Source organism: Canis lupus, chromosome 22 (assembly GCF_011100685.1).
Source record: "Canis lupus familiaris isolate Mischka breed German Shepherd chromosome 22, alternate assembly UU_Cfam_GSD_1.0, whole genome shotgun sequence".
Classification (NCBI taxonomy): Eukaryota; Metazoa; Chordata; class Mammalia; order Carnivora; family Canidae; genus Canis; species Canis lupus.
The window spans coordinates 57,904,018-57,918,125 of NC_049243.1; the positions used below are offsets into that span (position 1 = coordinate 57,904,018).

General features: G+C 42.2%; 1 protein-coding gene and 1 long non-coding RNA gene across 2 annotated transcripts in view; one reads left to right on the forward strand and one right to left on the reverse strand.

The window, feature by feature from the left end:
- Positions 1–14,108, forward strand: part of MYO16 (myosin XVI) — a 481,192-nt gene that overhangs the window by 442,956 nt on the left and 24,128 nt on the right. Inside the window, exon 35 of the mRNA XM_038570035.1 lies at positions 9,763–9,854. Coding sequence (XP_038425963.1) covers positions 9,763–9,854 — 92 coding nt within the window. The remainder of the gene's footprint in view (positions 1–9,762; positions 9,855–14,108) is intronic.
- LOC119865234 lies at positions 9,663–13,695 on the reverse strand. The gene is made up of 2 exons (XR_005376590.1): positions 13,035–13,695; positions 9,663–10,058 (listed from the first exon to the last, which is right to left on the reverse strand). It is a non-coding gene; the product is annotated as an uncharacterized LOC119865234 (long non-coding RNA).

Below are 14,108 nucleotides of genomic sequence, written 5' to 3' on the forward strand. Positions count from 1 at the left end.
TGACTCATGTGCCAATTACAGTTCCACAATTTAAAAAGGTAAAACAGAAGAGAGAGGAGGGAGACAGGGTGAGAAGGGAACAGAGAGGGAAACAGAGAGTCCATGTTATGCATCCAGGACAGTGAGTGGTCCCCATCCCATTTCAGGTTTCTTCTAGGCCCCAGGGAACATAGGGAAGCTGAGGATCATTGCTTCTCAGCTGAGCATATTGCTCATCCACAGACGCTCACTGCTGAGATCAGAAGCAGGAGGAGGGGAGAGGGAATAGGATGAAAACCAAGCCGGGCCATTCCTATCAGAAGTCACACATTATTTCGGGGCTGGTGGATGAGAGTAGTCTGGGGATAGGTAATTGGTCGAGGCAGGGTTTATTCGAGTTTAGCATGAAGGTCTCCAGGGCAACGTGGAAATTCCCTGTTGGCACTCAGAAAATAAGATTGTTTGAATCACACACACACAGAAAAATTCAAATGGTTTTACAAACCGTACCCCACCATATTAAGCAAGGATGATGAATATTGATCAGAAATATGCAGGTCATAGGGAGCCTGGGTAGCTCAGTCAGTCAAGCATCAGACTCTCGATTTTGGTTCAGGTCATGATCTCAGGGTCCTAAGATTGAGCCCTGAGAGAGTCTCCATGCTCAGCGGGGAGTCTGCTTAGGATTCTCTCTCTCTCTGCCTCTACCCCTCCACAACATGTGTGTGCACACACGCACCTTCTCTCTCTCTCAAATAAATAAATCTTAAAGAAAAAAATAAGTACAGGGGACAGGCGACAGAGGCTTTTTGGTGCAATGGGGGTGGGAGAGTGACATCAGTTAGATACAGGAGGATTTTTCTACCAGCAGCAAAGACTTGTAGAAAAAAAAAGTGCCCTTACCAAATTGTATTACCACCACAAACGGACAAAAGTTCAGGCAAGAATGATACAGGCTCCCAGAACCCCCAAGTATCAGCTTTCCTTAACATTTTTCTCTTGGCCGAATTTCGCAGCTTTTAAAATTAAGATATTATTATTCATATGGCATTTATCATTTCATGCATGTTATACAAATTATACATGTTTTGGAAAATAGAGGGAAGAGTAAAGAAAGAATAAAAACTATCAATTTTTTACCTAGAAATACTCTAAACGTGTCCAATATTCCACTGTGTCGAGCTTTGTTTTCATACGATTATTTTGTGTATAGTTACATCATATATTTGGCTTTATTTTCATAAAGTTTGAATTATACATACGTGTAGTTTTACTATTCTGCTCTACTCCCTTAGAAGTATCATGTGGTTTATCTCCATGTCAGCAAGTACAGCTCTGCTTAGCTTACAGCTAGCCCTTAAGTGTGCTCAGTGATGGCACCTCATCGTATGAGACTGCCATGGTTTACAATAACCAAACCCTATCGGTTGGAAAGCAAAATTATCTCCTGATTACCCACCCTTAAAATAACACTGTAATGTATTATTCCAACTTGATTAAAATAGGCATTTTGTAAAGCTTTTCAGGTTAATGTTTGATATTCAGATTTATGCATATCTGTTTAGCTAGAAATATAGAGATCTTTTAAGATGGTTTCTTTTAATATGGTTACTTTCTGAAATCTCTGATGCTAACTCTTAGGGAATAATTAATTCCTGTTTTACTTGCAATTTTGGAGTATTTAAAGATCAACACCATGAAAAAAAAAGGAATTTAAAATATGTTCGAATGATGATAACTGAATACACAAATAAATATTTAAGAAAGATGGCCATAGATTCATTCACTTGTGCTAAAGTTTCAGCCCATGCTTCTCCCTAGCTCACCATGGATGGCCTTTATCCTATCATAAAGAAAAAGAAAAGAGAAACTTCTTGTCACCAAATTATTAAATTTGTCTTTGTCTTGAGTCAAAAGCCAAAAGCTTTGGCTTGAGCGACAGTCCTGAAAAACCTAACAACAAAAAACTCGGAGTTTTACTCTAAAAGTCAAAGTAAAACCAAAAACCAATGGAGCAAACAAACAAAAAAATCCTCCATACCAAAATGGAAATATTTGTGGAATACATTGCCTGAAATTAACAATATCAAATTAAATATTTAGGACTCTCAGGCTTCTAAACTTCAGCATGTAATAAATTTTCGAGCCCTAGAACACAGGTATATACATTGCCCCTTAAATCTTCTAGGGACCAGGTTTTACAATAAAGCTAGTTCTGCGTTGTCATTAATTGATGATCACTTGGAAACCTCAGGAGGTAACATGCACAGAAGACAAATTATTGCAATTGGGGTTTCAGTCTTTAAAAGCTACCTGCGACTTCCCCATAATGACGACAGTACTGAGCACAATGCCCTGGATACTTAGCACTGGGTAGGCAGACACTGATTGGAACGATGTTGCAGGTTACGTGGGAGCCACTGAGTTCTGGGCAGGGTGCAGAGTCAGAAAATTTCTTCTTGTCCGTATGATACAAACTGAACAAATATTACACATGTGCAGTACATGATATATATGTGATCATTATAATTCTGAAAGCGGTTACTGCTCATGATTCCTAATTCACAACGTAGAGTCAGTGTGCTTTCTAAATAAAGGCAAGAGATGGAAATAAATGTTTAAAATAACTTGAAATTCTAATTGAATCAGAAATAGTGTTATTTTCTAGGAAATTATTTCTCTTGAATGCCAGTATCTGCATGCTACCTCTGCTTCCCAGAAATAATTATCTGTTTGTTCATTTGCTGAAATATAGTTATGTGTGGGTAATTATAGCTATCACTTACTTTAATTGCCATCCTTTTACTAATGTGAACACAGACTTAGATCTTTTTTGGTATACTTAATTATTCCCCGGACTTGTGGTTATTTATCATTAGATTAAAGAACAGTTTTTAGCGTTAGGACATTTTAGTTGTATCACACAAAATATTGTGAGCATAAAGATGTTTATTTTGCGGAGAAATAAAGATATAAAAAATCCCAGCTAGGCCGTTTTATGTTCAGTATGACTTTCTTCCTTGCTGCTCAATGAATATACATTTTATTGCTGGGCATCAGGAAACAAATGGCAATTAAAGAATACAGTCATTACATTTGGTTTTCCATTTATCATTCTGTGAAGATTGTTTCTTTTTTTTTTTTTACTCGAATTATGTTTATCCTCGCTGCACAGTAAGGATTATCTGTGGTGTAAAGGGCTTTCCACAGGGAAGGACTTGGGGCGGGGGGAACCATCTGCAGGACCAGGAGCTCTGCATTCTTTGCATCGGCTCCAGCACCATATTGAAACTAGCACCACCAGAGCACCAAACCACAGTGATTCTGGAAACATCTAAAAATGCCTTTTGTCAGCCCTGCTCGAGATAGATCCAGAATGCTGGCAAAGGATCCTTTCTTTGAGCCCATGAAAAACATTCAAATATACATTTTTCAACATCACTTTGTTTATGGGAATTGTATAGATTCTTTGGAACTCATATTGTTGTCTGATTCAAAGGCCAACTGCCAGGGGAAGCAAGCCTTCACATGACAATCTGGAATATTGTGCAAATATCTATTTTCAGCAGCAGAAGGTAGCTTTGCAAAGAAAGCTAGCTCCTCGGGACATTGAGAAGGCCCTGCCCCACTGCATCTGGCTAAAAATATTTTGAAAGTCATATAAAATGATGGCTAATTTGGATTTCATTTAATTAACTTTTCCCCACTGTAGTTGAAAAGTCAGGATTCAAAATGGCTGGGTTGAAATACCCACTCAACTCTTTCCTGGCACTGTTGCATGGTCCCTGTGTGCCTCCGTTCAGACCCCAGCTCTCATGCTTACGAACTCCATGCCTGGGAGCAAATTACTTAATCTGTCTGGGTCTCAGTTTTCTCATCTTAAAAATGGGGATAATTAAAGGGCCTGCCTTATGAGATTGTTATGAGGGTTTAGTACAATGATGTTAGGACAAATTGGTGTTCAATAAACGTTACCTATAGATAGGTATCATAAAAGCTTAGATACTATAGAGCTAGAAAATCACTGAAAATGTGTCTAATAAAAACAAAAATGCATGATGTAGTTGAAGTATAAGGCAGTGAGTTAATTTGCCCAAGACCATACAGATTATAATGCTAGAATCGATGACTAATGACTTACTTACACATAGACCCCAGTGCCCCGTGTGTGTAGTCAAACATGCTTATCATTTTGGTGGCCTACACTGGTATTCAGTGTGATGACAGACATTACAAATTTGGAGCCTCAGAAATGAATGGAAATTGAGATATATGTATGGCTGGAGTTCCAAGGAAGGCTCTGTTTTTTCCCTTAGAGGGTTAGAAGATTCAAAATATTATAAAGGACAGGTTGGCATGAAGAAGCCTAGTGAAAGGCAAATGCACATCAGTCAACCAAAGCATTTATGAGGCACCAGTTGCATGCAGCCCTTATGCAATGCATGCAGAACCATAGGAAATCTAACCAACTCAGGAGGTGCTCTGTTTGGAAAGGGGATCATATGTAGTGTTAACAATACATTTCAAGAGAAATCACAAAACAGAACAGCCAGTAACAAGTGTCAGATCAATGACATAAATAATGAGTGCTCTGTTGCCTCCAGATGGAAGAGATTCCTGTGGGCTGAGATTTTTTTTGAAATATTTTATTTATTTATTCGTGAGAGACACAGAAAGAGAGAGAGAGGAAGAGACACAGGCAGAGGGAGAAGCAGGCTCCCTGCGGGGATCCCGATGCAGGACCCGATCCTAGGACCCTGGGATCATGGCCTGAGCCCAAGGCAGATACTCAACCACTGAGCCATCCAGGTGTCCTGAGGATTGGGATTTTCAGAATGGATCAGATTCAGAGTAGAAGGGCACACTTTCCAGTGAAGAAATGATGTTGAGCTTCTGGACAAGAGAACAGGGCACTCTAACAGAAGTTAGAAACAGTTTGAAGAGGAGGTTTATTCTGTGGGTTGGATTTGAAGTTCAAGAGTTAACAGGGACTCATGGCTGTCCACGGTGATTGCATAAATGATGCTTATAGCTTGGGAGTTTCAGAGGAGTTCCAGGATGGAAAGATAGAAAAGGCAGAGTTTTCAAGGAAGCTGGAGAAATGGGATCATTTTTAGCCTCAGAGGAAAACATTTAAGGAGAAATGAGGGAAAATCTGACCACAGAACCATGTAGAGTGCCAAGATTTTAGAAATCTCCCTTGAGAAGGGCAGACCTGGAGATACAGAATAAATGATCAGAGATAGAGGAGCACAGATGTCCAATTTCACAAAAACTGAGAGAGGCATGACTTAAAGATAAGGGGGTACTGGATAGGCTGGGAGGACACGAAAGGAGGGTCAAACCTCATTGCTATTAACTCAACAAACTTAATTTCAGGGATTGTGACCTAGCAGGTACTAACTGGTTCATTACACAAGATTCAGAGACACACCACCTCCTACAGCCCGCCCCATGCTTCTGTTCTTAGAAGACTTTCCATAAACCCGTGGGGTTTTACATGGAAGCTTTACCACCACAGAGGCTATTCCTTTTCAACATCCCCCTTACAAATCTCAAGGGAGTCCTGGATCAGGATCCACACCACACATGATGGGGAGAATGTCCTGAACCCCACTGCCCCTGAGCATCCTGGGGAAAGATTCCTTGCAAAGCTCTGAGCAGGACCCCACTCACAAGGAGAGGATGTACGGAGTCTCCTCCCTCTACCTGGACCCTTGATCAAAACTCAAGGCCGATGACTTCCTGACTCCCCATCTGCCAACCCCCAGTGCAGACCTGGCATGTTCTATAGTGTTACTATTACATGGCCCCCATCAGCGGGTGGGGAATGCCTCCCCCAAGCCTCTGCCTGCTTTCTTTGAACAGAAGAGTGGGGAATCTGGGGGGCAGGATGCGGATGGCTGCAGAAGACCTGAAGACCTGAGCCCTTGCTATAATTTGGAAAAACATGGCTCCTGAAAATGATGGCTTCATATCAAGTGGGCTTGTTTAGCATTTTGAGGCCCACCGTTGGGGCCGTGGAAAGGACATGTTGAGGGCAGAGAACTGTATCCATCGGGAATGTCACTTCAGAATGTGGTCTGAGGAGAAGGCTGTGGCCACAAATAACGTAGAACATGTTTGTGAATGTGCAGACAATCTTCTGGGATGCAAGCCTTCAATGGGACTCAACAAATAAATGTTCAGATTAACCTGAACAGGATGGGACATCCCCTCCACACACATCACAAAATTTCAGCTCTGTAGGAACACAGTAGAATTCTCTACCCCAAGACTTGGGGGCTTTTCTGGGGCCTTTGCATAGCACACGGTAGCTGCAGAGGAAACCCCTGGCCTGCAGGAGAGATACATGTTCAAGAACTGACAGGTGAGATGACATGATTTCTAGGTCTTTTTTTTTTTTTAAAGATCTCGAGAAGTAAGTGAAACAAGATTAAAATAATGACTATCCCAAATCTTGGTGATGCGCAACTAGAGTTTCACTACATCTTCTCTTTACTTTTATATGTGTGTGAGGTTTCTGTAATAGAATGTTTTCAACACTTGTTATCTTAATAAGTAAAGTGGGTATGTTAATGTACTTCTACGTGCATTTTTTGAACATTTATTGCTTATTTTTATTATTTAGTGCTTACTTACTTTCTTTCCTCTCACTACATATTCTTTGCCATGTTTTAAAATCTGACAGCAGGTTCTTTATTTTGATCTGTAGGGTGCTTTAAGAATAGGAAAGCCTTTTATTTAGTATATTTAAATGTTCTGTATTGTTCTTTTTTAGTTGGCGTTTTATTTTTATGATATTTTAGCATATATTTATTTTTAAATGTTCAAATAGAGATACTAATCCATTTTTTCCTTCATGGGTTTTCTTTTTTTTTTTTTCTTTTGGTGTCATTTTTAGATTATTTGCCTTTAAAATGTGCTGCTTCTCATATGGCAACAAGATAAAATATCGTATTGTTCAAAAACAAAACAAAATTAAACTCTGCCTTCTAACGTCCTCAGTGCTTCCCAGTTATAACTCTGTCTTCTGGCTCCCACTCCCTTTGGCACATTGGCCTGAGTGAGCTTCTCCCACCTGTTTGCTTCAACCAGCAAAGGTTTTCTGCACCCCAAGCTAGTTGGTCTCCTTTACTCCCTCCACCTGCACTTTCATGATGGGGAGGAGACACCACACACACCAAGGCTCACAGCACCCCTCCTCCCTCAACCGCCCCTCTGCACCCGGCTCTCCATCCCCATGCCTTCACCTGCCCTACCCTGACACCATCTGTCCCTCCCTTGTTGACCCTGCCACAGGCTCTAGGATCCGTGATTCCTTTATTCAACAGGTAAGAAAGGCCTCTTAACTCACCACTCAGGTAAAATGGCATCATATCCCTTCCCCATCTCAGAAACCCATGGTGCTGTCCATTGCCTACAAAATATTATCAAATGTCCATGGAATGGCATGTCAAGTGCTTCCCCTTGACCTTCCCTACCTTCCAGTACATCTTGCAGGGTCCTGCCCCCTCCCCCAGCCACACCCTCTCAGGGGCCCTTCCACTGGGTGTGGAGCCATCTGGAAATTTGATGTCTTTACCTAGAGTTCTCCCAAGCACATGCACCTTGACTTCTTCACCTTTCAGCGCATTCTCCTCCCAGAAGACTCAGATCCTTTGATGTCTCCACCACCACGTGCCTCCAGTCCCTTCATCAGAATCCATCCCTGCTCTCTCTAGGACCCTGCTCAATGTCATCTGTCCCCACTGCCTGACCCGTATCTCACTCCACTGTATGTTCTGGCTAAGGGTCACTCCTTTCTGTTTCATTGCATTTCCCAGTGCCTTATTCAGAGGGTGACCATAAATCTTAACTTTATTTAATTGACACTATATAAAGCACATCACGCTACTGATTTGGCTCTGAGTGTGTATCCTCCACGAGCTGACTTTGTTTTTATTCAGGGAGTAAACTTCTAACTTATAATTCAGTTTTGAAAAATGGACCCCAACGTTCTTCCCCTTCCTCAGATTCCTGGTCTTAGTAAGATGTCCCTGAAGTAGATTTTCTAGATGTGGATGTTTGTCTTGCTTGTTGGTCATCACTCTGTTCCCCCCACGGACAACCACACTTTTGGCACTCCTCTTTCACGTGAAGCCCAGACTCTTTGCTGTGCTGGGCTGTGTGGACACACATTTTATTGCTGACTATCTGCTTATCTGGTTACCTGGAATTCCACCTTGTAACTGATCTCAGATTTCCATCGTCCCATAGGTTTACCTGAAGAAGATGGATTCTCCAGGTTGTCTGTGAGCAGCTCTACACCCTCATCATTTCAGAGACAGAGAGAGAGCCACACCACCACCTGGTTTACACACCAGACCACTCTACCCGTGTTTGATTGGCCCCTTCCCCACATCTGTTACACCAGTCCTGAATACAGTATTCCCCCAGCCAACCTCAGACATTACTGTTGCTTCTGGCCAGGACCCATCTTTCCCCATGACCCCCATTTGCAGGCCTGTCGTTTTCCAAGTGCCGGCCCCAGTCTGCCCAGTCTGGACAAAGCTAACCTTTCCATGCCAAGGCATTTGTATATATAACAGGAAGATGGACTGGGGGCCTTGTTATGCGTTGGTGGGGTCTTGTGGACTTCCCTGAGAAACTCGCTGACTCCTGTAATTGCAGAAGTGCGCCATCATTTGCTAATGATCTTTAATTTAGGAAGTCTGTATATGTATAATCAATTACACCATCCTGGTTAATGATGATTTTAGGTAAGAGTAGCAATCACTTCATAATTTTTTTTTTTTTTTTTTTTTACTTCATAATTTTAAGTCTCTGGATTGAGCTCATTCCATCAAGTGGCTTTTCTTTTTTTTTTTTCATGTATTTATTTTTCTTAGCGAGTCACCTGTGATGATATTCGATCCCTCTCTCCCAGGGATGATCTTGCCTCCCAGCGGGCATCTTTGGCTATCACACTGGTGAGGTGCTACTCCCACCTGGGGTAGAGACCAGGAATGCTGCCAAACCTCATACAGTGCACGGGGCAGCCCCACGGCAGAGATATGTAGCCCAAAGTGTCAACTGTGCTGAGGTTGAGAAACCCTGCTTCTATCCTAAGGAATCGTTATTTAACCCTCTGGTGCTCCAGAGGTCCTTTTGTATTATTTTGGTGGAGGACATACATTTTCTCACAGCTGCTCTTTATCCTACATGGTTGGTTAGGAATTGATCGCCGTGAAAGCACAGCTACCCTGACGTCTTCTGCCTAAAAGTCTACCCAGTCTCTTCCTTGCCTTTGCATATGAAGGACCACGAGTCAACAGAGTTCATGTGACGTGTAGATTTGATAATGTCTTGTCTGTCTTGAATCCCCGCTTTGCCTCCCTGCAACTCCACAGATGAAACACCAACTCCCCTCTGTAGCCAGTCAAGGAAACCACTCACTCTGTGTTCTACACGTGCTCTTCCTTCTGCCATCGCTACCTCACCAGGCAGCCCTCAGTCTCCAGGAGAGTTTCCCTCCTCCCTTCCAGTACTTCTTTACTCAACTTGTGCCTCTATGGAACATTTCTTGCTTTTTTTCCAGCATATTTCCTCTTCTCTTAAATGGATCTGCAGCAGTACTTGTGTCCCCATGTTCCCTTGGGAAATTTATTATTCAGGGAGTATTTACTGACCATTTCAATCCATGAACTTGAACAATTTGAGTTTATTGCAGTAAGTACACGGCTTGTCTTATTTGGGGGAAGGATACACAACTTAACGACTTCTTGGCATTAACCTCCATAGGTTTACCTGAAGAAGATGGATTCTCCAGGTTGTCTGTGAGCAGCTCCACGCCCTCATCATTTCAGAGACAGAGAGAGAGCCACACCACTCAGGTAATGACCCCGACATAGTCACGGTTGTCGTAATAGCTGGAATTAAGTGACGAGCAGACTCCCATGAAAGTGTGACCAAGAATGTATGTCCTTCCCACACTAGAGAACACAGTTGTCCTCACTTAGGCCCTAAGTGTCTTCAGCGCAATGTCCTTCTTTCTCCTCTTCTATCTCAGAGGCTCCAGCTTCTGTCTCTAGCTCCAGCTAGAAAGAGAAGAAGAAGAATGTCCAAAACAAACAAAAATTAACAAATGCTTTTAAGTTGAATATTGTAGACATAATTTATGTTGTGGTATTTAAAAATCACTGTCAGGTGAAGATGACATTACATCCCTGCAGTGATGCTAATACGTTCTCTGCATTTGACCTCAGCCAAAGTAGGAGGACTTCAGGTGCCAGCGGTGTGGAAATAAAATGCTTGAGGCACCTGTGGGTTTATGCCATTATTTCTCAGTTTCCTGAGAATAAATTCCACATAACACAGATTCATTTATAATGTGGTAGTATATGGGGCACCTGGTAGAAGATATAACACTTTATCTTGGGGGGCTGAGTTCAAGCCCCACTGTTGGGTGAAGAGCTTACTTTAAAACAATAAGTAAATAAAGGAAAAGGAAATAGAGCATATGGTCAGAACAGTATAAAATCAACATGAGATTACAGTCCACAAAGCTCTTTGATGCGTTTCAGGGATTTTGTGTGTATGCTTGATGTGTTCAGCCTTAAAAAGTTCACCAAAATAAATATTATCACTTCAAGAAAAAAAATCACGAGGGTTTTTAGAAAGAAAAAGGATTTATATCATATGATCTAGTGTTCTTTTTATGCTGAATTTTAAAATATAGTTTTAGTCATTATCTTCAGGAAGATGAGTTTGCATTCAAGATGACACAACCAACAATGTATAAAGAGCCTGTTACCAATATTGTCAACATTATTGCTTTAATAACAGGATTATTTCACATGAAGCTACAGTACAACTTTTATGATGTCAAATATCTACATAAAAATCTTTAAAAGGGGGCCCTGGGTGGTTCAGTTGGTTAAGCATCTGCCTTCTGCTCAGATCATGATCTCAGGGTCCTGGGGTTGAGCCCTGTGTTGGGCTCCCAGCTCAGTGGGGAGCCTGCTTCTCCCTCTGCATCTGCCACTCCCCCTGCTTGTGCTCTCTCACTCTCTGTCAAATAAACAAATAAATTCCTTAAGGAAAAATCTGTAAAAATAAGTCAGTCAAGTATCCCGATGTTACCATAAAATCAACAAGCCAGCCCATGATGCACTTTCATCTGAATATTTGGCGTTATATAGACAGGTCCATCGTCATCAGCTGAGATTTTTCTAAATAACACTGATGAGGGAGTGAGAAAAATCAATAACTGTAATCTTAAAAATAAATCTTACAGTAGGCAGTCTGCTGAAATCACTTACACCTTTATATAGGTACTGAAATAGAAAGAAAATACGGAATGGTTACAGTAACAGATCGTCCTAATCTCCCCCTCCATTCCTTGGAGATGCATTCACTTTACTTTGTAAGCCTTACAGATGCTTTATCTAAGGTAATTCCCGGGGGGGATCCTACTTACAATGAACTTGTAAGACTGATTCCGGTACCTTAGAGCCCAGAGGCAGGCCAAGTGACACCCTTTCCAGGGCACCCACTACAATATAGTTCATAGAAAAAGGGCAGCCCGGGTGGCTCAGTGGTTTAGCGCTGCCTTCAGCCCAGGGCCTGATCCTGGAGACCCGGGATCGAGTCCCACGTCGGGCTCCCTGCATGGAACCTGCTTCTTCCTCTTCCTGTGTCTCTGCCCCTCTCTCTGTGTCTCTCATGAATAAATAAATAAAATCTTAAAAAAAAAAAAAGAGAGAGAGAGAGAGAGAAAGGGTTGATTTTGAAAGAAGGCACATAAGGTAGGCAGCTTTGTAGCTCTTCCCCTGATTTTTCTTAGATTTGGCTAAGAAGCAAAGAGAGATGGGAAATATCACCAGGAATAAGTTTCTATCCCTAGTTTTCAATACAGGTGTTCTGTTCAGGTGCAAAGGCTCTACCTCACGGTGTCTCTTTTCCAGGAAGCAGGAAACTGGGCTCATTTTCTTCCTGTCATGGTAGGACACATTTCTCACTGTTGACAAGCTTTAAGACTTACGTGAAATTGCACATGAAATGGCCACATGCCTTTCAGCATAAATGTCTCTTGTGTGACATTTATACATGAAATGTGGACACCTACAGACATACTGCCTTTTAGATTTTCTACTGATGCAATTAGATAAGAATTCTATAAAATCAGTCCTGGGCTGATTAGATATGTAGTAGTAAAATTAAATGTTGACTACAGATTGAATTTCTTGTTACAGAGATCTATAGTCTAATTAGCATCATCCGTGATTTTAGTGAAATCTCTAAGATAAAATGTATGTGCATTATTGTATATAGAGAAAACAGGAAATAGATTCAGTAATTTCTCAAAGATCATAGGGAAAATTCAGGCTGCCTGGTTTGAATGGATGCCAAGATCATAAGTCCTGTTTCTGAGAATGAACTTACCAAAAACCCTTTAAAAAGAATGGGGGAGGGCGCCTGGGTGGCTGAGCCAGTGAAGCATCTGCCTTTGGCTCTCGTCATGATCTCAGGGTCCTGGGATTGAGCCCCACATCGGGCTCCCTGCTCAGTGGGGAATCTCTTTCTCCCTCTCTCTCTCTGCCTTTCTGCCCTCCCATGCCCACTCATGCTTGCTCGCTCACTCTCTCTCTGCCTCAAATTAATTAATTCTTAAAAAAAAAAAAAAAAAAAGAATGGAGGAGTCATCCAACTTTTCATAAAATTTGACGAATTGTTAGTCAAGACAAAATTCACACTGGCCATGGTGGACATTTGTGATTTGGCTTCTTAGTTGCCAGTCACATGTTAAGGTTTCTCATGATGAAACTGTAAGGGGAGAGACCCCCCCTTTCCCTCCGTCCTTTGAGAGCTAGACAAACACACAGTCAGTCTATCAACCGTGGATAATGGAGTGAGAGACATATAATGGAAGGATGAGAAAAGCAGATGTCACCAAGGGGGTGACAGGTGACTTGATGGCTCCTTTCCATGGCAACTGTTAGGCAGCATGTGACCACTGCCAGCCACTGAACCCACCTTGATTTCTGTCCCCTTGCCACATGCCTTTGTCTCACCTTCCAGTAAGGGCTCCACCTGCTCAGATGTGTAGAGTTTTTGTTGCTTGCAAATAAGAACTTGAATACCGATAGAGATGTAGAACATTTTCTTATGAAGGTGGCGCCACAATGAGTAGTCGTGGTTTCTTTCCTCCAGGTGCAAGCATAGAGACAATGCAGCTTACGTCCTCTTCCATCTCACATTGTTTACAAATTTGCAGCACATAGTGACTTTTCATAAAAGTAGTAAAAATAAATTTCACTTGAAACATTTGTAAATTGTGAAAGCCGGGACATTCGCGCATCTAGACTGTGGCTGGGTTCGTGTGTGCTCCTCCTAGGGAGGGCTCGGTAGGTCCTTGCCGTGGGGCACGCCTTGCACGGCCCTCAGCACAGGTACAACTGGCAGTGAGTGTGATACCATGAAGTCTCACACGCTGGCCCCGATGGGGTGGGCGGCTCTGTGGCACTTCCCACTGCTGAGCCCTGGAATCTCAGAGGTCGTAGAAGCCACTTTAGGTTGGTTTTGAAATTAGATAGCACTTATAAAAATCATATGCCATTTATCTACTTTAAAAAGTAGCTTTTTAAAAGAAAAGTGCGTGCTATTCAGCATGATGAGATCCCTCCAAAGTAACCCCATGCATGGTAGGAGACTCAGCGGGGAGTGAAATTCTGAGAACACCTTCCAACTCAGAGTGACTTAGCGTTTTTTGGCTGTGCTTGCCATCCTCTGCTGACTCAGAAGGCCGGGTAACCTGACACAGGATCCCCACGGATTATAAATAGAGCAAAATCGTGAACCGTGTGGCAGGTGGGGGCCCAAAGGCAGGAAGGTACAAGGACAGGGTGAATAAAATAAAATGTTTAGTTCTTGCCCTTGGCCTGAAATTGCTAGTTACATATCTGCTCAGGGCTCTCTGCTTGATATTACAGAATGAGCTGTTTCCTTTTGTCGCTTGAGCCTACCTTGTTTGTATTTACATCTTCCTTTTTATTTTTCCAACTTCCACTTCACGCTCTCTTATTCCTCTCAGATGTCTGTTCTCCACAGCGATATTGTGTGGCCTACGAGCTTTGATTTTCACTGTG